The sequence below is a fragment of the Crinia signifera genome, chromosome 1 (assembly GCF_055691185.1).
Source record: "Crinia signifera chromosome 1, ASM5569118v1, whole genome shotgun sequence".
Lineage (NCBI taxonomy): Eukaryota > Metazoa > Chordata > Amphibia > Anura > Myobatrachidae > Crinia > Crinia signifera.
In genome coordinates this window covers 328,978,667-329,005,437 of record NC_139217.1, presented here as the reverse complement: position 1 = coordinate 329,005,437, position 26,771 = coordinate 328,978,667, and the positions used below count along the sequence as shown (strand labels likewise).

At 45.2% G+C, this 26,771-nt stretch overlaps 2 protein-coding genes across 2 annotated transcripts; both read left to right on the top strand.

The window, feature by feature from the left end:
• The first annotated feature begins 3,062 nt into the window (after positions 1 to 3,062).
• On the top strand, positions 3,063 to 16,112 carry LOC146079005 (olfactory receptor 4E2-like). The gene is made up of 4 exons (XM_083186147.1): positions 3,063 to 3,963; positions 4,926 to 4,942; positions 8,740 to 8,933; positions 16,031 to 16,112. The coding sequence occupies exons 1-4, from the start codon at positions 3,063 to 3,065 to the stop codon at positions 16,110 to 16,112; spliced, it is 1,194 nt and encodes a 397-aa protein (XP_083042273.1).
• A 4,541-nt stretch (positions 16,113 to 20,653) lies between these two features.
• LOC146081300 (olfactory receptor 10G7-like) lies at positions 20,654 to 21,577 on the top strand. Its single transcript, XM_083189449.1, has one exon. The coding sequence runs from the start codon at positions 20,654 to 20,656 to the stop codon at positions 21,575 to 21,577; it is 924 nt and encodes a 307-aa protein (XP_083045575.1).
• Positions 21,578 to 26,771: the final 5,194 nt, after the last annotated feature.

Sequence of the window (26,771 nt, the reverse complement as noted above, 5' to 3'; positions counted from 1 at the left end):
TTACATGGAAACGCCCAGCATTTTCATGGGGACACCCATATATCGCTGGGCGTTCCCATGGGCGCAGACCCTTACTGCTGCCCCCCCACCCCGGATGCATAGTCACTCACCATTGCTCCCTTGCGTGAACATGCAAGGGAGCGTAGTGATCAGAATCGCCCCCAAAGTGTGTGGATTCTTGCAAACTATAGTTACAACAGTAATAACCCTTTCACACCAGCCTAATTTCCTGGGCTGCCAGGATAAAGCTGGCAGCAGCCCAGTGAAACGCGTTGGTGGTGCTAGTTCTCTTTCCAGAACCGTGGTGTTTCATTGGACTTTTATCTGTATACCTGTCTGAACACAAGATCCTCCTTTCCCGGACTTCCACAGCCAAACCATTTCCCTAAATTGGATACAAACGGCGGAGAGGTAGAAGTCGGGCTCCAACATCAGCCACTCCCTCAACCATCATACTTATCCTTCCAGGGTCGCTATTTCTTTTTGGACCTTGCCCTTCATAGGAACCATTGACTGTGAGGACAGTACAGGTCATACAAATTTCGATTGTGGACATTCCCAACCACGTGAGATCTGGAATAACTACTTTACATTGTTTTTAAGATTATACCTATTGCAATTATTTTATTCATTTGTATTACATTAAATGTGTTCTTTTTTAACATAATTGATTCACCCATCATTAATTTTAAGCGCTGCTTACAACATTTCTCTTTTTGCGGGGATCCACGCAGGCGGCAGGCGCAAATGACAGGACAGGCGGCAGATGAAGATGACACAGCTATCCGGTGCTCTCATTGCCGCTGGAGAGCTGCGTCATCTGCAACTGCCATCTGACCTGTCATCTGCGCCCGCCACCTGTGGGGATCCCCGGCCTGCACCGAAGACCAGAAACCGGAGTGAATACTTGCCGCCATCCCACCGCCATCAAGCCGCCTGCCCGATGCCTGTACGCCTCCTGATGGCTTCTCCCCCGCCTCCTTCCCACCCCCTTCACACACCAGAAAATTCAGGGACTTTTCTGGGGTGAAACGGGCCAACCCGGGAATGACCCGTTATGATCCCTGTGCCATATTCCCGGGTAGGTCCCTGCATTTTCTGATGTGAAAGGGGTATACGTTACAACACTCAAGATGCCACCAAGCCTGTAGAAATGTGACTTTAATGTACCTTCAGCCTAATACTAAATTAGTGCAATACATCTTGCAACATTATTACAGCTATAATGCAAAGAGTTATTGTGATTATGCTTAAAAATAGGAAACAAAATACTGTATGTTAAACCAGTTAAGAATATGCTTCAATTCATTAAAAATATTTATTTGTTATATTAATTGCAAACACAGCAGTTATTTTTTTCCTACTTGTTCCTAGGGAATTTATTATGCTAAATGCACCAGTAGGGATCATATAAATATAAGGTTAGTTACACAGAACCATTTAACACCATCATGGTGCCGCTCAGATCGTGTGTAAGTATTGTCCTATTAGACATTGTCCTATTAGAGGAAAAGTGCTAAATAAATAAAAGTATTATTATTATAATTATTATTATAGAAATAATTTTTAATACTTGGAACTGTATATATATATATATATATATCTCATACTGTTGGTGTATTTCACTATTTTCTTGTCTGTCTTTTGTGATTTGTTTTATTAGTTTGTGTGTGCAGTCTTTTATTAACTATGTTGTATGTCCAGTAATGGGAATAAATGCTACATTTTAATGAGATATATTAGAGCTCAGCAAAATACAGGAGATATTTAAATGCGCTGTATACACTGTTAATAATAACAAGTGCATTACAAAAAAATGACACCTTTCACGTGCTATAAGTAAATAGAAATTAAGTACAAAAACACAAACAAAAGTCGAAGTACAGGAACAGTGTTAGATTTTAGTTTGCCAATTTATTTTTTTTGTTGTGTAATGTCTTCATCATATTTACCACCCTGCATAAAATTATGAAGAGAATTGTGAGCTTAAGATGCTGAAAGGAGCGGAACAACTTTGTATAAAAAGCTCAGAAGCCGAGCCAGAAATAATACACTGATTTGAAGGAACAGATTACAGCACTGCAAGTACTTCCAACTACAGTAAGTACATTATAGGAAGGTCTGATCCTGATATACATGTATATTGTCATAACCAGTACAATGATTGTAGTGTGCTTCATAACGGAAATACAGGAAAAAGTCACAGCCAGCATTACTTTATAATATATAGTAAATGATAGATTGATATGATGATCTATGTGGATTTGCAATAAACAAAAACATTTTTTTCTTCATTTGTACCTTCTGTGTTTGTGCATGTGAGAATGTAGTTTCACACTCTGCCAGCAGATGGCAGTGTTTCAGAGACTCACGGACATTAGACATATATATAGATGATGTATATATTTTTTAGAACTTATGTAACCATGGGCACTGTATAAGTGTACTGTGTCCCCGCACATGTCTCGATTCGCTCGCCATGCTCCGAGCACAGTGCTTAGCTACTGTTGGCACACTATTATATTCTCCCTCTATGTCCACGTGTATAGTTAAGCATAAAAACACCTGTTCTGGAAAAACCTGAAAAACTCATGTCAACCTTTTTCATGTCGACCTATTGCCTGTGTCAACATTTTGACCATGTCAACCTATGAAATGTAGACATTTAAGGTGTCAACTTGTAGCCTGTCAACCAATAGTGGGCATCCTATTTCATATTGACCAAATTAGTGTTGACCCATTGACCGCATACCAATCAGAAAACGGGTCCCTGAATGTGTCCTGGGCCAACATCTACAATACATAAAAAAAGTTTTATTTTAAAGTTCCTTTTGATTGCCTGCTTTCCTAAATAATATGTATGTATGTATATATATATATATATATATATATATATATATATATATATATATATATATATATATATTTAGTTATTTGTGACTGATGATGAAATATGGCTACATTTATTTTTCAATATATTTTTCATTATTCCCCTGCCTTTTGATAAATACAGCTATCTTATAATACCCACTGTGCTTTAGCAGAGGTCACAAAAGCTTGAGATGGCTTCTAGAAATCACAGCTCAGTCACTCATTTCACCCTTAGTGGTCTCTCATACTCAGTTGAAATACAAATCACATTGTTTGCACTATTTCTGGTCCTGTATTTGATGACTTTATCCGGAAACCTTCTCATTATGACAGCAGTCCAAAAAGATCCGCGTCTACATTCTCCAATGTATTTCTTTCTAAGCAACTTGTCTTTTTTGGACATGTGTTATTCAACTGTCACCATCCCAAAGATGTTATATAATACGCTATCAGAGCAGAAGACCATCTCATTTAACCAGTGCATGTCTCAGCTCTTCTTTCTACATTTATTTGGTGGTACAGAGTGTTTCCTGCTCACTGCTATGGCATATGACCGATATGTGGCCATTTGTAATCCACTAAGGTATCACATTGTCATGAACCACAAGTTCTGTTATTGGTTGGTGGCCTCTACCTGGCTAGCAGGCTTTTTACACTCTTTCACTCAGGCGTTTCTCACCTACCAGCTGCCATTTTGTGGTCCCAATAAAATCAATCACTTCTTCTGTGATGTCCATCCACTTGCTGTGCTTTCCTGTTCTGACACTTACTTTATTGATATGTTTATCATAGCCAATAGTGGGATGATTTCTCTTACTTGCTTCGTGGTGTTGCTGTTATCCTACCTTGGCATCCTAGCCACAATCTTAAAGATTCGTTCATCAGAAGGGAGACACAAGGCTTTCTCTACATGTGCTTCCCACCTGCTGGTTGTTACGTTCTTCTTCGGTCCCTGTGTGTTCATCTACTTGAGGCCACCGGTGAACTACTCAGCAGATAAGTTAGTGTCTGTGCTCTATACAGTACTGACGCCCCTGCTTAACCCTATCATCTACACTCTAAGAAACCAGGAGGTCAAGAACGCTATCAAGAATACCCTTAGAAATACAATTTCACAGTTTCCAAAGAACTTAGACAGAAAAGAACATCAATAAATATATGTATTTCAATTTAAAAAAGTAATAATAATTGTATTTATCCAGTGCCCTTTCTTCAATAAGACTCACAATGAAGTACAGAGAAGCTTTTCATAAAATACACAGAGCATGGCTATGCTAAAGGGACAACTAAGGACATGCCCGACTAAACAGGAAAGTCTTGAGTCTGTATTTTAAGGATTCTGTAGTGGGTGCCTCTGGAACTGTGTGGGAAGTAAGTTCCATAGAGTCGCAGCCGTTTGGGAAGAGAGAGTATGTTCATGGTTTGTGGTTGAACACAATAAAATTAAATTGTAATATATATTCTGTATGAAACCATAGTCACTGATCTACAGTAATCAATCAATGAATTCATTATTTAGTTAAAAGATAATCTAGAGTATAAATCAGAAAACTGAGTTGTTGTCTTGATGTTTATGGCAATAAGTTCTTATTTAGTGGCGTAACTACCGAGGGTGCAGGGGGTGCAGTTGCTATGGGGCCCGAGCCATCCCCAGGGCCCACCTGCACCTGGTAACACTGCACTGTAGAAGAGGGCACCGGCATCGCCACATCAGAGATCTGAAAATCTCTCCCCCCCGGGCGCTGGAGAGTGAGACACCTGTGCTGCTCTAAAACCCTGACACCCCCCCCCCCGCGCAGACGCCCGAGATCCGCCCTCTCCCTGCCCAGCAGCCCCGGCACCTCCATCGTCATCCTCCAGCAGATGGGCTGCAGCGTGTGTGAGCCGGGGGTAGCAGTGCTTGTCCTGCCTCCTGCTCCTGCACGGGGGTGACTTCCCCATGCTTCCAGCCTGGCGGCCATCTGCTTGCAGCAGTACATCCTGGATTCCAATTCAGGATTTCCCCTTCAACCTATGCCTATGTCTCACTAACACCCTGCAATACATTGACTAACAGATTGGTAAGTGCCTGGTGAGCCCTATACCCACCTACACCCCAGCGTGCGAACCCCTGTGTATGTCAGACCTTATCACCCCCCCCCCCCCTACACCTTGTTCCCCCTACCACCCTAATCTCTGGTGTGTGACCCCACAACTCCTGTATGTGTGTGTATGTGTGTGTATGTGTGAAACATTATTTCCTCTCCCGGTGTCAGACCCCTATCCCTGTGTGAAACCTTCTCACCCATACCCTTTAATCCACAGTGTGTGTGTGTGACCCACTCTAATCCCTATCCTGTGCGTGACCCCCCTGTAGCCCACTACCCCTGTGTGTGTGAAATCCTGTCCCTCCTACATCCTTCCCGTGTCTGTGTATTATGACACCTTATACCTGCCAAACATGCCCTTCCCGTGTATGACACTGTGTACCCTCCTAACCCTGTGTGAATGTTTTTGTGACAAATGTTATCCCCACACTACCCATGTGTCTGTCCTACTGTACAATGGGGCCCCTCTTAAAATTTTGCTATGAGTCCCAGAGAGTTCTAGTTACGCCCCTGTTCCTATCAGTCTAAGCATTAGACCGTAAGGTGAGCATTTGTCTGTCTCCCTGGTCTGATTAATTTGTATTGCTGCTATTGTTTATGGCTTTGCTGTACATAGGGGTTATTCTGGTTGTCTCGCTCCCCCACAAGTTTGCTCGGGCGATGGGGGGGAGCGATGTTTAGCATTTATGCGCATGTGCAGATGCCTGGTGTGAGCGGTCGTGGCAAACAGCTTGTTCGCTGTCCCGTTTGCACCTAGAAGTGAGGGCGGGGGTGCAAGGGGTCACGCCCATGGGAACACCCAGCATTTCATGGGCGTTCCCATGAAAATGCTGGGCATTCTCATGGAAATGTGCTCATCACACGGGTGCCTGGGCGGATAGCTCACGTCAGTGGATGTCAGCTGCCCGCCCGCTTGTGATCGCTGTAGAAATCATTCGATGATTGATGACCATCAATTATTTCCTCCCCGCACGCAAGATGCGGATGGATGTTTATGCAAAACATCCAGACGCATGCATGCGGGGAAAACTTGGCATGTGAAGGGGGGCGGGAGGCTGTGCGGGTGGTGTTTCGTGGACTCGCAAAGTTGCAAAATTTGCAGCTTTGCTACTCAACCAGAATAAGGTCCATACACAGTTATTTTTTGTGAAATGTCAAGTTATTTAGTTTGCATATCAAATTTGGTTTTATATTATTGCTTGCCATCACATCTAAAAAGAAGCATTTATATACAGTAGCTGAAAGAAGAAGAGGATATAAACAATAGAATACACCCCGTATACATATAATATAACACAGTATTACCCCTTATACAAGTTATGCTACACAGTAATACCCCTTATATACATTTGTAACTGTTACATTTTAACCTACAAAGCAGGATCCAAGTAGTGCCCCTTATGGCCACAGTAGTAGTGCAGCCTTTTTTCATAGGGCCAAATTCAAAGAAGCATACAAAGCCGATGTTCCACAGATTATTGGCAGATGTTGCATGCCTCAAGGTTCTGCTGCCTCAAAGTGCCACTGTAAACCTGCATGCAATGAGGATTCTATCACAAAATGGTGTGTTTGGCATTAGACTTTTATATATAGATGCTGTATCTGTAATAAGCAGGATATAATGATGTTGCACCAGTACTGGCACGTGTAAGCTCAACAGTCCCTACACAGCTCCCAGCCAGCCTGGGGGGTAGAGTAAACCATTAACCAGCAGAAGCTGGCCAGAGGGATCTCCACCAGCACACAGTATATATAAAGCAGCTGAGCCAATTGTACGCCGCCTCACCATATCATCTGCATCCACCAGCACTGTACTGCTTAGCGCACATATCCGGTCTCACCTTTTCCTGGTGGACTGATTCACATATTACCCCCACCCCCCCTCACCAGTAAGTGGCCAGCGGCACCTACATCCCGGCATCACTCCCAGATACTGTACACATATGTATTTCCACCCATCCTGGTCACCTGGCCACACATCCAGCATCCTGATACGTCACAGACTTATCACAGGGCTTATCGCAGGTTAGATAAGTACCCTTTTCACCTCCTGACTCCCATCCCGCTATTAAATAACCCCCGCAGGTTGCACGGACGTGCATAACCTTACCCTTCAGTCATACGGCAGCGCCAGAGGCTGCCGCATCTCACCCTCTCCCTCCATTCACATTAAACGGCATCAGCAATCAGCCGCTACACGGACGGGGACTCCCTCATGACGCGCCCCCAGCCAGCCGGGTGTTGCTTAGCAACATGACGCCTCAAGCACCGTTGGTGGTGCTGAGTGACAGCGCACCACAATTTGAAGTTCTGGGCGTACTTGGCGCCATTTATGATATGTTAAATACTGGTCCATTGCTGCAATGCTTTACCCCTGATGACAACTGGTTGGAATCCAGTTGAAACAGCCTGTCGGGTCTGTTTAATGTAACTTGAGATGTTTGCCATGTTGTAATACTTCTCCAATACACTTATCTTTTTTTCATCTAAAAACGAGTGCTGGTCTGTTTCTCTCCTTGCTACAAGGTTGGGTAAGTGCTATTATCAATTTCTTTCTGGACCCTGCACCACAGTTGCAACTTTAATGTTTTTTGAGTGCCGTTTTGGAAACCCACTTTTTATATATATATGTCACAGTCTCCCGGACCGCGGGAGTCTCTTACCGGGTCCGGGGACGTGTGTTCTGCGGGCCGGTCAGGAGGGGCGGCAGGCTGGGCATGGCGGGCGGCAGGCTGAGCCGTCTAAGCAGCGGGCGGTTCAGTCTGGGGGTTCCCGTTCTGATGCGGGCGGTAGCCGGCGAGTTGGCAGGCTGCTGGGGTCTCCCTCTGTCGGAGCTCCAGCAGCGTGTGTCCGGCTTCCGGGTGCGCGGGCGCACACTCACTAGGGGCGCGCGCGCCGCACGTTCTAAGATTTAAAGGCACAGGCAGGAAATGAGCAGCAGCCTGCAGGGAATAAAAGGAAGTCTCTGGCAGGGGAACTCTGCCAGAGTATAGGCTCACACCTACTCCAGCGTTACTGTGCTTAGTTTCTGATCTCCATTGCTACTGTGATTGACCCGGCTTGTTACTGACGATTCTCCCGCTTGACCCCTTGTACTCCATTCGTGACCTTCTCGTATATGACCCCAGCTTGCTTCCGACCATTCCTCCGTCTCATCCCAGTGTACCGCAACAGTGTCTCCCGTGTATGACCCGGCTTGTTTTGGACCTTCTTCGCCGCCCCCCTGGGCTCTTAATTGACAGCATTGATACCGACCCGGCTAGACGACCGCTTCTCCATATCATCTACTCCCGGCCTCCAGCTCATAAAGGGAAACCTAACCAGAGGACTGCGACCGACGTGTCGAGTGCCGCAGAAGCCCAAATCCCAATTGGAGGGGTCACTGGCAGAAAACCCTCGGCACGGTTAGACTCCGCACCTCTGCGTTAGGTCTAGCCAATTCCCGAGCTGAATAGGCAGGTAGTTCAGTGCAACTTGTGACAGAATACTCTGGCTAACAGGAAGCTCAGTGATGAAATCCATCGAAATATCAACCCAGGGGTGACTTGGGACTGGAAGAGGCTGGAGTAGCCCAACTGGAGCTTGTGGTATAGACTTGTGTTGAGCACACGTATCGCAAGCGGCCTCTTTTATGTCCTTCAAGTAGTTAATCCAGTGGCGGTAAGACTCAAACTTCCTAGATCCCTTAGGATTCCCAACGTCTTTCATGTGTCACTTCTGAAACCGCTTATTCTCAATAGGTTTTCTTCTCTCAGATGGCCTTATACACTTCTTCTGGTAGGAGGTCATGAGGAATATGAAATACGACAAATTTTGGATTCAAGAGTTTCCAGGGGGCGTGTTCAATTCCTCATCGACTGGAAAGGATTCGGTCCTGAAGAGCGTTGCTGGGTTAAGGCCTCCGAAGTTCACGCTCCACAGTTACTCCGCAAGTTCCATCAGAAATACCCCAAGAAACCTTTCAAAGGGTGTTCGGTGCCCACCCCTAGGGTGGGGGGTAATGTCACAGTCTCCCGGACCGCGGGAGTCTCTTACCGGGTCCGGGGACGTGCGTTCTGCGGGCAGCGGGACGGTCAGGACGGGCGGCAGGCTGGGCATGGCGGGCGGCAGGCTGAGCCGTCTAAGCAGCGGGCGGTTCAGTCTGGGGGTTCCCGTTCTGATGCGGGCGGTAGCCGGCGAGTTGGCAGGCTGCTGGGGTCTCCCTCTGTCGGAGCTCCAGCAGCGTGTGTCCGGCTTCCGGGTGCGCGGGCGCGCGCTCACTAGGGGCGTGCGCGCCGCACGTTCTAAGATTTAAAGGCACAGGCAGGAAATGAGCAGCAGCCTGCAAGGAATAAAAGGAAGTCTCTGGCAGGGGAACTTTGCCAGAGTATAGGCTCACACCTACTCCAGCGTTACTGTGCTTAGTTTCTGATCTCCATTGCTACTGTGATTGACCCGGCTTGTTACTGACGATTCTCCCGCTTGACCCCTTGTACTCCATTCGTGACCTTCTCGTGTATGACCCCAGCTTGCTTCCGACCATTCCTCCGTCTCATCCCAGTGTACCGCAACAGTGTCTCCCGTGTATGACCCGGCTTGTTTTGGACCTTCTTCGCCTCCCCCCTGGGCTCTTAATTGACAGCATTGATACCGACCCGGCTAGACGACCGCTTCTCCATATCATCTACTCCCGGCCTCCAGCTCATAAAGGGAAACCTAACCAGAGGACCGCGACCAACGTGTCGAGTGCCGCAGAAGCCCAAATCCCAATTGGAGGGGTCACTGGCAGAAAACCCTCGGCACGGTTAGACTCCGCACCTCTGCGTTAGGTCTAGCCAATTCCCGAGCTGAATAGGCAGGTAGTTCAGTGCAACTTGTGACAATATATATATATATATATATATATATATATATATATATATATATATATATATATATATATATATGAAGGCAAAAAAGCCTACCGGAGGTAGGTAAGAACACTCGCCAAAAAAGAAACAACTGGAAATACTCCTAGTTGTTTTTAAATATAAACACAGAGTCAAAATGAAAAGAGGTTATTTAACCTTTTTCTTAGGTCCATCTTCCAACGTTTCGGTCAGCCACTGTGACCTTTGTCAAGGAATGGAAACAAGAAGGTAACACTGCTGCACAGTAGTCTAGAGACAACGGGACCAATTCCCAGGAGAGAGGAAGCCACGGAAGCCATTCTCTCCTGGGAATTGGTCCCGTTGTCTCTAGACTACTGTGCAGCAGTGTTACCTCCTTGTTTCCATTCCTTGACAAAGGTCACAGTGGCTGACCGAAACGTTGGAAGATGGACCTAAGAAACAGGTTAAATAACCTCTTTTCATTTTGACTCTGTGTTTATATTTAAAAACAACTAGGAGTATTTCCAGTTGTTTCTTTTTTGGCGAGTGTTCTTACCTTTTTTGCCTTTGTACATGGACACGGGCATTGCCTGTGGTCCTTAAAGAACACCCCACGGTTGTTTTATCTAAACACTGTGCGAGTGCAGGCTTTTTGTGGATCTATATATATATATATATATATATATATATATATATATATATATATCCAACAGAAGACCGGCAAACATCCACACAATATCAGCATAAATACTGGACTGGGTGCCCTCACTAATCAAACATGTTGCATTCGGTGGGGAGGCATGGCAATTGCAACATTTCCCTGCCTTTAATGACGAAAAATGCCATTAATATATATATATATATATATATATATATATATATATAAATATAAATATATGCAAAATAAATGTGTGGCGCCACCTGTGCTTCTCCAACAACTTTTAGTAAATTTAGGCAACGTCCCCCGTCTCACTTATGGGGTGTCAGCCAATCCTCAAAGTCCAAGTAATGGTAAGTTACTTACAACAAAGGGATGTGTTCAATAAATGAGGATGCGGCGACTAATTGCTCTTAAAACATATAATATAAATAGTGCAATCTGCACTTATTAAAACAATGTATGCTGGTGTTTTAAAAAAGGGGGGGGGACTGGAACCACTATATGTGGTTGGATGTAATATAAAAAGCAATGAAAAAAAAAATATATAAATATGCCAGAAAGTCACTATATGTAGATAAAAATATAGATACATTTATTTAAGCGGTAAAAGATAATAAAAAAAAACAGACAATTAAAGAGACTCCTATCCTAAAAACAGAGATAAGGCTCTCAGAATAAAAGGATCTATTCAAGGTGCAAAAAAACAAATAAAGTGCTTATCTTTAGATGAGGCAGGAGGGCTAGAGTGACCCAACGCGTTTCGTCCTTCTGACTTTATCAAGGGATGCAAGTAGACTGAGACCTGACCTGTATTTATACCAGTATATCTCCTGCTCCTATTCTGACATCACTTCCTGTCATAATTTACTAATGAATAACAATCTGGGTTTTCAGACCTAATAAACATGAATATACACAGTCCATGTTATAAATCGCTGGAATAACTTCTTAAATATCCTGCTAACTGTTCATAAAACATTTCAAAAGTCCACAAATAGTCTTAATAGTTATGTGTGCGGTACTTCCGCCACACTTCCGGTGTCCAATGAGGGCTATTGCGCATGTGTCTGCAATTGCGTCTGCTAGTTCTAATACAAGCCGTCCAGTTGCTCTGAAGAACTGTCAGAGACCCGGTTCGCGCTAACTGCGCATGCGTCCGCTGTTTCATCTCTGTATGCGTCCCAATCCTCTAGTGTTCCCAATCCTCTAGTGTTCTGTTTGAGGTCTGTGTCAGGGAATCGCGTTGTTCTTCTCCATTGTTTTCATATTGCGGACGCCATTTTACTGAAGACCGTGGGTTCATTAAGGCTTTGTGATTAACGGAGGCCATTTTCCGTGGGATTTTCCTTACGGCATTACATAGAATATAAAGAAGAGCATATGAATGAACTTATATGGCTTGTTATGTTACACTTTCGCAATTGCAGAGTAATTTATATAATTTAAGAATAATGAGATGTACAGTGACATATATCCTTCAAGTATTTTATAATAAATTTATAAGTGTTAAACAATAAAGTGACCAGTGCGGTAGGTGTACCTGTCACCTACCGCACTCTAGCCCTCCTGCCTCATCTAAAGATAAGCACTTTATTTGTTTTTTTTGCACCTTAAATAGATCCTTTTATTCTGAGAGCCTTATCTCTGTTTTTAGGATAGGAGTCTCTTTAATTGTCTGTTTTTATTTATTATCTTTTACTGCTTAAATAAATGTATCTATATTTTTATCTACATATAGGCCCTTATTCTGATCGGATCGGTACGGCCCGCGTGCGGCCGTACCGCCGATGTTTTTGTTCTGCACATGCGCAGAGGTCATTCTGCGCATGTGCAGCCCCCTTCGCCGCAGACGTCTTTCGTCCGCCGCAAAGGGGGCGTATAGGGGCGTGAGAGGCATCATGCCCTCATTTCCCTATGTGTACGCCCCGCGTTTCATGGGCGTTCCCATGCAAACGCGGGGCGTATGCATGGTAATGAGGGCATGACGCCACTCATGGGGGCGGAAAGCTGACGTCGCCGGATGTCAGCTTTCAGCCCCCATACAAGCTACCACACGGACAATCGTCCGTGTGGTCTCAGCTTGCGGGAGCTGCCGCGGCGTGCGGACCTGCCTTCGATGGTCGACGACCATCGAATGCAGGGGGCAGCTCCCAGCATGGTGGAGGCGTACGCCTCCACCATTTTTATGCGGATCGCCAGCCGTCCGTGTACGGACGGCCGTGGCGATCCGTAGGGTGGGCGGGGATTGGTTTGTGCGGTCAGAGCCCCGTGTGCGGCTCTGACCGCACCAACCAGAATAAGGGCCATAGTGACTTTCTGGCATATTTATATATATATTTTTCATTGCTTTTTATAGTACATCCAACCACATATAGTGGTTCCAGTCCCCCCTTTTTTAAAACACCAGCATACATTGTTTTAATAAGTGCAGATTGCACTATTTATATTATATGTTTTAAGAGCAATTAGTCGCCGCATCCTCATTTATTGAACATATATATATATATATATATATATATATATATATATATATATATATATATATATATATATAGAAAGAAGAAGAAATAGAAGAATTAGTACATGATTCAATGGGTAATCCCACATTCAGACACAATTTGTTCAGGTGAATGTCAATTGATCCGACATCTAAGAGCAATTTTCTTTGGTAAGAAACCCTACGCGTTTCGTCCGTTAGGACTTGATCAGGGGTAGATATGGATCCAATATGAATGGTACCGTAAGAATAAATTTCACCCAACAGTAGTTTTTTTTTAAATCGCTGACCACATCAGTCTTAGAAAAACCTCTGTCCTGCAGAGGTATAGGACTTCAATAAGCCCGAAGTTCTGCCGATTATCGCTTAAAATAACAAAAAACTGCTCAAAACAGGGGTCTCTTCAACGCATGTGCTGTTATACATACGATTTAGAAGAGGCATAAATCTTACTCCTGTGGGTGTGCAAGCTCGCTGCAGAGTATAGTCATTACCAAAGTTGCCGTTCGTCTCCAGGAACACGAGTACGCCGTGATACCTGCATCATGGGGTGACTGTGTACAAGTAAACTACATCTGCGCACACCAACCAAGTGTCTGTGGACATACTGTATGCTTTAAAGCATTCAGTTTGTTAAGAAACGAGGTAGTGTCCAGCAAAAAGTTCTGTCGCTTTTTAACCAAGGGTTGTAGCAAAGTCCAGGAATATTGAAATGGGTTGTGATTAGTATCCTCTGGAGGAAATGATCGGTCATCCTGGTGGAGGTACAAAATCTTTATGGATTTTTGGAAGTGTGTATAATTATAGTGTAAGAGGAAATTCCGGGCATGGAGCTACTACCAGTTGATTATCAATGACATGCATAACTAAACTCAAGGCAACTACGTTTCATAATTCCATTTGGAAAGCAAGAGGTAAGTAAGTGTCAAAGTCCGCAAATTGTCTCTTTATTTCATCAATGTAGGCAGTTTTGTCCTGGAGGACAAATGCTCCTTCTTTATCCATGGGACAGATGATAAGGTTGGAGTTGTCAGCTAATGATTTAATAGCAGTTCATTCGAGCTGTGTAAGGTTTGGGTGTTTTGTCCATTGGGTTTTAATGCCAAAGCAGATACATCTTGGTCACGGAGGCCTATAAAGGTTTTAATACTGGCATTATTGGACATAGCGTCAAAGGTGGATCTGGGGAGCAGTGCTTGCACATACTTTTTGTACTTTAGGTTACATCACATTGGATCGCATTGCATGCACAACGTGTGCACAGGCAATGCAATTCAATGTGATCCGTGCTAGTACAGCACAGGAAGCATGCCCTAAATAGCAGCATGTATGGGCTGCTTAAAGTTTCAGTTGTCTTGTCAGATGGGATATTTCCACTTGCCAGGTCATTTATCAAGAGGACAATTAGGGATGAATGATTGTCCTTTTTTCAATAGGCTAGTTCCCGCATTGGTTAGGTCATGTGAGGAGAGATTGAATATTACTTCTTCCTCGGGTTTGCTGGTGGCTTTTTTCCATGACTTTTGCCTTTTGCATTGGCCCCCCTCCTTGTTTATTTATGTGAAGTTTTGGCAAATGAGCCCTTGTTACTGTGCCTAAAGGGCCATGTTGATTGGAGTTTTACACAGATTCTCTGCCAGTGCTGCCTGCTTTCTGTGAGGACTCAGTGTCCAATTTAGTTTTCGGATATTTGCGTCTGAAGAATGGACGACGCTGTCCCTGTGTGCTGCCATTCGATAGCCATTGGTAAACCTTGTGTTGCTCATAGTTGGCAAGTCCAATCATTGATAGAGCCACAAAAGCATTGTGGCCTATTGTAAAGTGTGATAATTACCAGTATTTAAAGAATTGAGATTGATGGCTGCACACAGAAGGGGTAGAAACCTCCAAGACAAATTGGTACATGCGGATATTACCGACCAGGTTGCTAAATACCCCCCCAGACACCCAATTTAAAGCACCAGGATGCTATAGCTGTGGACACTGTACCACCTGCAAATATCTGGTGCCATGCAAAACGTTTAAGGATCCCCACAGGGACACTACCTGTGATATGTCCTAACATGTAACACCAGTTACAGAATGTGTGTACATGTTGATACAGTACAGTATGTCCATGTGGTTTGGCATATGTAGGACAAACTTCACAAAAATATAAGAGCGGATGAACGCTCATAGTTCGGCTATCAAAATTATGTTAGACAAGAAAGAAATTGATCAATTGGTGGCTCGTCATTTTAGGGACCACCAACATCCTTTAGAGTCCCTAAAATATTTTATGATAGATCATGAGTCAATTTCCTTACGGGGAGAAGACAGGAGACTGTTGGTTAAATAGTCAAAATGCATAGTAAGATTGGGGACCACAAAACCAGGCGGCCTTAATGATTCAATTAATTGGAATGCATTATTCTAATGTTAAGTGTGGTAATCTGTTATGGTAGATTTGAAAATTCTTCTCTATAGACCTGATTATCCCTTGCTTGATATCAATACTGAGTTTATTTTTAACTTTTGATATTTAGATTCAGATATATAAGTGAATTATAATATATTGTTTGAGATTTGATATATGAATGATATATGATATATGAATATAAATTTATGTGGAATATTCTATATGCACTAATTCCAAGTTTTATGTGATCGTAATATGCACACGATTGAACACATATGATATACTGTATGTGATTGTATTATGCACATGTTTTAGGCACATAATATGTGTACAGCTACTCTGATGTCGCTGGACACTGGGGATCCCCTGATTGAGCAGACTGCCTGCCACTTGTGCCGGGGAGGCGTGTGTGTGCTCCCATGGCAACGGGTGACGGATGGTGCTCTTCCAGAGCTCTGAATAGGTTTAATGCATAGCCGGCCATGTGGATCCCAAGTTCCCATGACAATGGGGACGTCCGCTCAGAACACACTTCCGGAGCATCTGGTCAGATTAATTCTGGCGGCACAGACACCGGGCGGGCTGGTTGAATAGGAGGTATTCATATGAGGTGAGTTTGCACATTTGTTTATGCTTATGTTGTGGAGTTGTTTTTCTCCATTGTAGCCCAAGCCCTGAGGACAGGGTGTTTACCCCGAAAACATTTGGCTCTGTTATTGCTGTTAGACACTTTGTTTTCACTACTTAAGTCTCTGAGTGCCATTTTTTTATTGGAGTTATATGAATGAAGTTTGGAGATTTGCATCTTAGCTGCTGATATTGGGACCCGTGGAGTGCCGAGTGATAAGAACATATATATATACTAGGTGATTCATTGCGCCCTACGGGCGCTCTTCACACTGGCGTAAGCGGCTGCGCCCCCTTAATTTGTGAACGTTTGTATTGTGAGAAATATGGTTAGAATTGTATGAAAGATGCCCTGTATTGCAACTTTATTTATAGGTGAAATCATAGGCGTGCGCAGCCCATTTCCTTAGGGGGTGCACCATTGCAACTTAGTGAACGATCCTGAATCAGGCCCCTTGTTCCCCTCACTTCCCCTCACTGCATTCTCACACACAGCACACTACTCCCTCACAGTATATGTCACACACAACCTTATTCACCTGTCCCCAGTCTCTGCACACATTACCTGAAGGCTTCAGCCAGGAGCCAGCCTGCCACAGTTCACTAGGTAGGCTGCAGCTTCACTAGTTCGTCTCCACTCGAGCACAGGACATGTCAGGGGCGTGGCCTAATCACGGACCTCTGTGGCCACGCCCCCTTTAAAAAAACTTGTGCTGAAGGAGCCCAGCCACTGCAGCCAGGCCAGCGCAGGTACTGCTAGCCAGCCGGGGGAGGGGGCACTGTCGCTGACAGTCATTAGAGGTGCTGCAATTGTGCGGGGGGGTGCCGGTCATTAGGAGGTGCCTGTGCACCCCTGGCACCCCCTGTGCGCACGCCTATGGGTGAAATGTGTTAAATAGAGAGCATATGATTTAGAAGATGGGTGTATTGTTTTGTTTACAGAGTTTACGGTTACAGAGTAAGATGTACATTGATAGTGTGGAGGGTACAGTGACATTTGTGGGTGTGGGGGGTGCATGTTGTTTATGTGTGTGTGTGCAATAGTATAGTAGGGTGTTTTTGAGTCAGTGGCTCCCCACTGGCAGGCCTGGCGACAGGGGGGGGGGCAAGGGGGACAACCGTGACGGGCCCCGAGGGTCAGGGGGGCCCCCAGGGATCACATAGTCTGCCACTGCAACAGTGGTGGACTGGGCCGGGTGCCCTATGCCCTATACGATTTTAGCAGCTTTTAGTTATCTAATGAAATCCAGATGTTCTGTTGAAAACAACAGGATATGTTATGTAATGATCCTTCCAGAATAGTCTTTGGAAAGGACCCTTCACACACGGAAACTAAGTGCCAATAGAATACGCAGTTAGAATACCATACTTGGACTTAGGAAATGATGGCTATGACGTATTACTAGGAGTGTCCACCCAAATCATCAAGTTATAAAACTAGCCACAACTCCACCCAAGGGTGAGCTTGTCGTATGGTGGTCGTGGGTGTCACATAAGGAGAGGAGTTAAGCTGTGATGGGGAAGCCAAGACGTGAAGATGTCTTGTTATGTGGTATTGTATTGAATTACATTCTTGTGTATGATGAAGAATAAATATTTATATCTTTTATAATAGGTCTGGTAAATGTCCTTCTTCCATGAGCGAAGTAATGGCACTGTGTGGGTTAAAAACGGACTTAGACAGTACTTGCAATGGCCGGGACTCGGGAGGCATATGCAGATCATTCCAGCGCACCTTCCTGCAGTACCGTGGGTGAGCTGTACCAGTTGAGAAGCTTTGCTGCTTCCGGACACTATCAGCCCTGTGTGGTGAGATGATGTGACAGCCTCCAAGACAGCAGCGTGTGTGGAGGCTGTCATGTGCCCCTGGGGAGAGAGCGGAGCTGGGTTTCTCGGTGGCCCTGACTCGGCAGCAGTGGTAGGGGGCCTCATCCTCTGTGCCCGGACTCATCCGCCCTCTTAACCACAGCACAGGAGAAGGGAACTGGGGCAAGCATTATCTCTACATACAGGTTGAGTAATCCCCGCACCCCTTCACCTAAACCTATATCCAGGATCCCGGAGGAGAGAATCTGGACAACTCTACCTCCCCACTGCCTAACCCTTCCCACTAATGCCTAACCCCCATACCCCATCACCTTAACTTACCCCCCCCGCCCTGCTGCTTAACCATAACCCACCTTTCCAAATGCGTAACACTAACCCACCCTCCCACCACCATAGCCCTACCCCCCTAGTTCTTAAACCTACCCCCCCCCCCAGCCTTACACAGGAAAACAGGAGGCTGGGTAGTGATAGGGGTGTGTGGGCATAAGGGGGACTAAAGAGGAGGGTGGGGGACACTGTGCAGCTTCTGCTAGTGGGTGAGGGTCCAGCGTGGCAGCACAGGAGTACAGGACGGTGGCCCTGAGTCAGTGTCTCCTCTTACTGGGTGGGAGTTAGGGTGCATGAGAGCAGGAGGCTGGGCGGTAAAGCATGTTAGGGGAATGTGGGCAACACAGGGTGAGCGGGTCCCCACTGGCAGAAGTTACGGGGCAGGAGAACAGGAGGCAGGAAAGTGATAGGGTTGTTTGGGCATGAGGGGTATTAAAGGTTTTTGGCTGTTGCTGAGTAGGGATGGCCATTGGTGCAGATGCCATCAATGGTTGGCATTGATGGTGATTTTGCACCCTGCCATCGATAGTAGTAATATAATATTACTTAGATAACCATCGATTGTTGTAGTTATCGATGGTCATCCATTATATCTGACTGAATAGGCCGTGGATCAATCAGAAAAAAATTGAAACTTGATTGGTTCTCTTTTGCCATCGATGTAGGGAAACCATCTGGTCCTCCCACATCAATGGCAAAAGTATTCAACATCGGCCATAAACCATCGGTGATTTGAAATCATTGATGGTCGATAGGCATCCCTAGAACTGGAGGAGGGTGGGGGACAGTATGCAGCTCCCGGCATTGGGTCAGCATCTCCTCCCACTGGGAGGGAGTGAGGGTGCATGAGAGCAGAAGGCTGTATGTATAATCAAGACATTGATAAAAGTTGTGGTGCTGATGCAGACAGTAGGGATACTTCTGGCAGTGGGGGAACCTGCAGCGCGGTAGCCAGGGCTGGATTTCCCACCTTGGGGCGGCACCTTCTTGTGGCGGTACAGGATCCCCCATTCTTACAGGGGTCCGTGAAATGCGGGAGCGTGGTTGCGGGGGTCCGCTGGGGGGAGATTGTGGGAAGGGGGGGCGCGGGGGGGCCATGAATCAAGGGAGGGGGGGGTGTGAATTGTGGGAAGGTCGGGATGCGGGGGTCCGCGAATTGTGGGAGGGGGGGTTGTGGGGGTCCGTGAATCACGGGAGGGGGCACGAATTGCTGGGGGGGGAGTGAATCGCGGAGGGTGGAGTGAATCGTGGGAGGGGGAGGTCGCGGGGGGCGCAAATTGCGGGAAGGGGGGTTGTGGGGTGTCCGTGAATCGAGGGGGCGCAAATCGATGGAGGGGGGGGCGCGGGGGGCCATGAATCGCGGGAGGGGGCACGGGGGGTGCCGTGAATCGCGGGGGGGCATGAATCATGGGAAGGAGGGTCGCGGGGGTCCGCAAATCATGAGAGGGGTTCGGGGGGTGCCGTGAATTGCGGGAGGGGGCGCGGGGGTGCCATGAATCACAGAAGGGGGGTCGTTGGGGTCCGCGAATCGTGGGAGGGGGGGGTGCGGGGGTGCCGTGAATCACAGGAGGGTGCGCACGGGGGGGGGGGGTGTCCTGGGGGGCCGCGGGGGTCCGTGAATTGCGGGAGGTGGGGTGCGGGGGTGTGTGTGCCGTGAATCACGGGAGGGGGGGCACAGGGGGAGCGCGAATCTCGAGAGGGGGTGTGTGTGTCAACTGGTGGCTGTGGAGCAATGGTGGATGGTGGGCGTGTACTGTAGCCCTGACTGTGCAGGGGGAGGTGATGTCAAGGGGGTGGTGGTGTGTATCACACTGGTCTTTTCCCTAGGGGGGGGCGGGTTTGTGTAGAACGCTGGGCGGGAACGTTATACAAGAGATATATAAGAGATATATATATATATATATTTATACATATATATATATATATATATATATATATATATATATATATATATATATATATATATATCAAGTATAAATAAGCATAAGACATACCCTCCCCCTTTCCATCAGTGTAAATATAGATCAAGTCATTGAATGTTATAAATAATAATAATAATAATAATAATAATACAAATAATTAATAATAATAATAATAAATAAGTATGATGTTTACCCATTGACTGTATTCCTCGGAGATTCTGTTTCCCTAGATTGAATAGAAATTATCAACGCAAAGCTTACTATTCTTATCTTTAGGGAAAAAAACAGCAGCACTTAAGAGAATTGAAATGTTTATTTAAGCAGCACTTTCTCATTTATACTAATATTATACACATGAAGCTGTTTTGATTAAGTGATAATTTTATGCAGACCTTTGTGCTACTTCTCCGTGGTAAAGCTTACATGTATATGTTCATATTTAGAGATAATTTGTTTGTTAGAAAGTTGTTAAAGTTGTTGAAGTTACGTAACATAAAAGGTTTGGGGTTAACATAAGTTTGTTTAGAATCTTGAATCCATGGTGCTCTTTGCTCATACTGTATTTGTTGGGGTTTGCAATCTTCTAATGGACAAGAACAGCTCAACTGTAGTAACTGAATTCATCCTTAGAGGACTACCTCACCCAAGTGAGCTCCAGCTTCCCCTGGTTATGATTTTCTCTTTGATATATATCTTTACTTTAATGGGTAACTTTACCCTCATTATGGCAGTTAAAGGCACTCCTGATCTTCACACCCCTATGTATTTCTTTCTTTCAAATCTTTCTTTCCTGGATATTTGTCTTTCTTCCGTCACTTTACCAAAATTATTGGGGACTTTCCTGTTGGCAAAAACGATTTCCTTTAGTGGTTGTATATCCCAGTTATACTTTTTCCATTTCTTGGCAAGCTGCGAGTGTTTCCTTTATACTGTCATGGCGTATGATCGGTATGTGGCCATATGTCATCCTTTGCACTATGGCAACCTTATGAGCTGGAAGGTGTGCATGGGCTTTGCCTTTGGATGTTGGTTGACTAGCTCTCTCCACTCCATGATCCATACAATATTAACTTTCCATGTGCCCTACTGTGGTTCCAACACAATAGACTATTTCTTCTGTGACATAATTCCCATTCTAAAGCTGGCTTGTGCTGATACTACTATCAATAAGACTATCACCTTGGCCAACATTGGAGCCATAGCCATGCTCTGCTTTATTTTAATTCTAACATCGTACGTTCATATTGTTATTGCTATTATGAAGATGAAGACGGTGGATGCGAGAAGGAAGACGTTCTCTACATGTGCTTCTCATGTTACTGTAGTTATGTTTTTTTATGTTCCATGTGTATTTATTTACATGCAACCTTATTCCGGCACCTCACTAGACAGCTTCATAGCTATTTTCTACACTCTCATCACTCCAATGCTAAACCCGGTCATCTATAGTTTACGTAATAAAAAGGTGAAAGCTGTGCTGAGCAAACTTGTTAGAGGAAGAGGTCTCTAAGGTTTATGTAAACATATTACTGGTCAAAATGTATTCAGATAATCATTCAAACTTAAAAATAATAAAAAATGCAAATGGGAAAGAAAATATTTTACAAATACAGTAATTCTCAATACAAATTCTGTTCAATTTACTTACAGGCAGTAGCTAATTTAAAATAATGGATATAATACTGATCCCATTCTCTCTATCTACACCTACCAATCAGAATGCTGGCAGCTATTTACTGTTTAGCTGCAGTTTGAGAGGCAGATGGTAATTGACTGCAATTCACAATCAGAGCAGTCGGGAAGCATTCTCGAGCTGCCTCTCAAGAAGCTTCAGATGCACCATCTCTCAGCCCAGCCCACCCCTGTTCAAAGGCCCTAGAACCATGGGGCCCTGGGCAGCAACCCACTGTGCCTCCTCTCTTTACACACACACACACACACACACACACACACACACACAAACACACACACACACACACACAGACACACACACACACACACACACACACACACAATATATATCTCCCTCTATATATATATATCTATATCTATGGGCGGTATTCAATGAGCCTGATTCGCCATGTTTTTATGGCGAATTTGTGCTGTTTGGCGAATTTTTGACTAAAACGGTGAATCATCCTATTCAATGACCAGATGGTGAATACATTTGAAGGTTTTTTTCGGCATGATTCACAGAGTAGCAATCGCTATCTTTTTATGGGGAAGTGGAATGTGAACTTTTAAAATAAAGTGTTTTGTTTTTTACATTTGGTGTCAAAAAATCAGGAATTTTATTCTGAGGAGGGGCATGCTATTTTGATTCATGTGCTGTTAGCACATGAATATATAGTTAATTTAAAAAAATATATATATATATATTTTTTTTACACTGACCAGCCAGCAGGGGGCGCCGGAGCCGAGCCGCTCATTAGATATTCATATATTCACTTCACCCGATCATTACATATTCATGATCGGGTGTAGTGAATATGACCGGTCCCCTGCTGGCACCCCCAGGGGCCAGCCTGTGCTGCCTGGCACCCGGGGAGCCCACCTCCCCCCCACAAACATTGTGGGGCAGGCAGGGAGACTTCCATCTCCCTGCCTGCCACCGTCCTCAGGCTCCCTGCGGCGTTCCCCGCAGGAGCTCATATTTGCTGGTCAGGGGCAGCGAGCCCCTGACTCGTTGAATACCAGAGCCGGCGAGGCTCCGGAACGCGGCGACCCATGGCGAATGTGCAGCGAATCCTAAACAGGATTCGCTGCACATCGCCGGTATTCACATTGAATACCGCCCTATATATATATATATATATATATATATATATATATATCCCAGTATAAGGATCTCACTTGCCTCCAAGTGAAAAGACAAATGCCGGGGTATCAGCTCAGGTATATATAAAGTAAACAGTGAACAGTACAGATATATACATATAACTCATACAGATATATACTAGATGTACCCTGGGGAGGGTGAAGGACAAGGACAGGGGAGAAATGGGAACACATATTTGCTGAGTTGCACAGCACCTAAGCAGCCATCTCCCCTTCAGCAGACCACAGGAGTCAGCCAGCGTAGATGGATCCTGAGGCTGTCCCTCTGTGAGGCTGGGGTGGGCCAGTGTGTCAGGGGCCCCTGCTGCAGCTGGGGGTAAGAGCCAATGTTTGTTTGTGTGTGTGTGTGTGTGTGTGTGTGTGGGGGGATCAGTCAGTGAGGCCGGGGACAGGAGTTGACCATCACTGGGATGAGGTTCATCCAGGATCTGGGAAATCTGGGAAATTTATTTTATATATTGAAATGAAGCTGTTTTTGTTATATGTTGATTTACTTTTATTAAGTGGCTGCATTACCCTACAGTTTCCACAAGGTGTCTCTAAATAAATGAATAACATTATATCTTTGAGGCATATTAGTGCATGTCTATTAAGACAACTGTACTGTATGTTTGTTTAAATTAGAACACTACAACTCTAATAACGGTGACTGTATTGATCTTTAAATGGGCCCCACAGATAATTGGCCTGATTCAAAACTATACACAGTAGCACACTTCCATCAGGGTTGGAGGTTGCGTGTCCAGGATACAGATTACCGGGTGAGCACAGTAAAACAAAATACCATACTGATGGCAGCTTCACTTCATAAATTTTGAAACCCAAATTATTGGAAAATTGCATACATAAATGGAAAGTATTAAAAAAAAGGTACTTGTGTAGTTTCACTGCCCGTGGATCGCATGGTATGCAATTTGCACACCCCCACTATTCACGCCAGCCCGAAGCATGGTGAGCGGACGCGGTACACGTCCTCCCGACCTGTTCATACCCCCGCTATCCATGTCGGTGTGGAGTTCATCTTGTAAAGTGTGGTGAGCGCAGCAAGCCACCAAGCCTGAAGCGTGGTGAGGGGACGCGGAAAATGAACCTGAAGCGTGGCGTGGATTACTTGACGTGTATTACATGTATTACTTGATGTGTATTCCGCAGCCCCTCGTAGGGCACGCTGTGCTCACCACACTTCGGGCTTGTTTTTTGCGTCCCCTCGTGGGGCTCGCTATGCTCGCTTTGCTTTATATCATCAACTCCATGCCAACGTGGATAGTGGGGGTATGAAGAGGTCGGGAGGACGCATACATCGGCCCCTCACGGGGCATGCTGTACTCGCCACGCTTCGGGCTGGCGGTGATAGTGGGGGTTTGCTAATCGCATTGCATGCAAATAGTATGCAAATCGTATGCAGAGTGATTTGCATATGATGCGATTTGCATACGATGCGATCTGCGGGCAGTGCCGCCGTGAAACTACACAAAAAAATCCAAGTGATCTCTGCATCTCTAACACCACAAAGCCACACAATTGTCAGAGGCAAGTCATTTTGGGGGCTATTTTGTCGTGTTTTATAAAACCCACACCTTTGTATGTATGGTGGTCTGTATATAGGGGCTGATGTTTTCTTTTCTAAAGAGTATTTTGTGGCAGTATTTTGCTTAGTAAATGAAACACACACATTATTACATTTCCTCCTAGTATTCTTTTTAGCTTGACTTAAATGCATACACTCAACCTCATCATGCCTGGACTTGCAATGCTCTTCAATAATTACACTGGGGTCAATCTGTTGATTAATTTTGTACTCCTTATCATGAACATGCCATGTTTATTTTTCACTTGGCACTAGTTTTTTAGATATGTCTCTGCCTAGTGAGAAGATCTGAATGTGTTATGTATCAAACATGTCTACCAGCTACGTTATCACAAAGAAAACAAACGCTTGTTATTGTTAAAAGAAGGTAGTTGTTAAAAAAAAGCAAAACTAAGGGGCCGATTCAGACCCGTTCATTAGGGTCCGAATTCATCCCCCGATGTTTGTAGTTTGCACATGTGCATTCCTGAATATGCCCATACCTCAGGATCAAACAGCGAGTTTCAACTTTTTATGGGCATCTCCATCCAGATGCAGGTGTGGCGAAGCCTGCTTGGGGTGGGCGGCTGAAATCACATGTGATTACACACAGCCTATCGAACAGGTCTGAACCAGGCTCTAAGTTGTTTGGTTAAGTAAATTGTCCTACACTAGTAAGGTACTTCAGTTGGAGAAACTAATTTACATTTATCATTTTTTAATCATTTGAAAACTAGAGCCAATTAAGTTATAGCATGTTGTCCTGATGTATGGCTAGCTATAGAATCACTGCACAATTTGACCACAAATATTATTGGGGGAGCGACATTATTTGGGGTGGCAATCATAGGCGTGCGCACGGGGGGTGCCGGGGGTGCACAGGCACCTCCTAATGGCACCCGCCGCACGATTGCTGCACCTACTTTAGAACGTCAGCAGCAGTGACAATGCGGCTGGCTGCTGAGCGGAGCACTGCAAGCCGCGTATTGTAGTCCCCGCTGCTGCCCGCCCACCGACCTGCGTACAGTATCCTGCGCTTCTACCCACCTATGTACAGTATCCTGCAGCCTCCTACATGTCCGCGCACGGCCCCCGTTGATTGGTGTCCCACTGCTGTGTGTTGATGCGCAGGAGCTCAACAGCAGCAGGACATCAATCAACGGAGGGCTGTGCGCGGGCGTGCATTCTTCTCTTCCTGGTGACAGACTCAGCCACCATGCTGTTCCTCTCCTGGAGGTGTGCGGGACACTGCTGGAGCTGCTGGAGGGTGAGTGTGCCAGGGATGGGCACCAGGGAGCAGGGTCTTAGAGAGCTCCATCACCACATCTCTCTTTGGTAGTTTGTAGCCACTGTCTAATCTTAGGCTGAGCAGAAATACACAGACTATGTAAATCTTAGCAGTCATTATGGCTATGTTGCTGAGAGATTCCTTGTATGAGTACAGAAATGCTTCTTCTCACCTCTATACCTCATGTTCCTAGTGTGATGTTAGTAGGGGATAAATCTATGCAGCTATCAGACACAGTAAATGAAGGTGCCCAGGCTCAGTTATACGGCGCAACCTCTTTTAACAATTGCTATTAAGTTTGTTACCTTTATCCAGCGCCTGCCAGGTGCGATGGACACGCCCCTCCAATGGTGCACCCCCTAATAAAATGGGCTGCGCACGCCTATGGTGGCAATATTGGCTGTAGGGGGACCTGGAGCAGCACCAGCATTGGAGGAGGGGGGCGGGGACCATGGCCCTCATTAACGAGATCCTCCCTCGTCTGCACTGAACAGATAAGGGGGTAATTAACAATCCACAGGAGCGCACATTGTTAACAATATTGAGTGTACACACAAGGCAAGAAAGTAAAAGATATCGCTCAGAAGGGCCCTTCTGAGCAATATTTTGTACTTTCTCATCTAGCGTGTATGGGGCATTCTGTAAAGTACCTTATGATGTTCCATTCAAGTATTGCAGTGTTTGTGGCTAGTTTTAGAAATATGCCGCATACAAAATGTATTTACGCAATGAGTCCACTTATTAGTATTATGTTCCAACTTACCATACAAATACATTTTCTGGATCTGACTATAGCACATATTGACATAGTTACCTGATGCCAATTAATAGAGTTCTTAATAACAAGTAATATGTCCCTCACATCTCAGCGATCTGACACTGATGATCCATGTGTAGGCGTGGTGTATATTGTGGCAATACCAGAAAGTCTTCACTCACTACCTTGACATCTGCAGGAAGGACATTGCTCTTTCATGATCACAGCTGCTTTCCCCCTCTTCTCTCACAGCG

Excerpts from the sequence above, each read along its gene's own strand:
- LOC146079005 (XM_083186147.1), top strand. The coding sequence starts at position 3,063 with ATGGCTTCTAGAAATCACAGCTCAGTCACTCATTTCACCCTTAGTGGT. Across the intron at positions 8,934-16,030 it reads AACCTTTCAAAGGGTGTTCG|CCCAAGCCCTGAGGACAGGG; the intron begins GTGCCCACCCCT and ends TCTCCATTGTAG.
- LOC146081300 (XM_083189449.1), top strand. The coding sequence starts at position 20,654 with ATGGACAAGAACAGCTCAACTGTAGTAACTGAATTCATCCTTAGAGGA.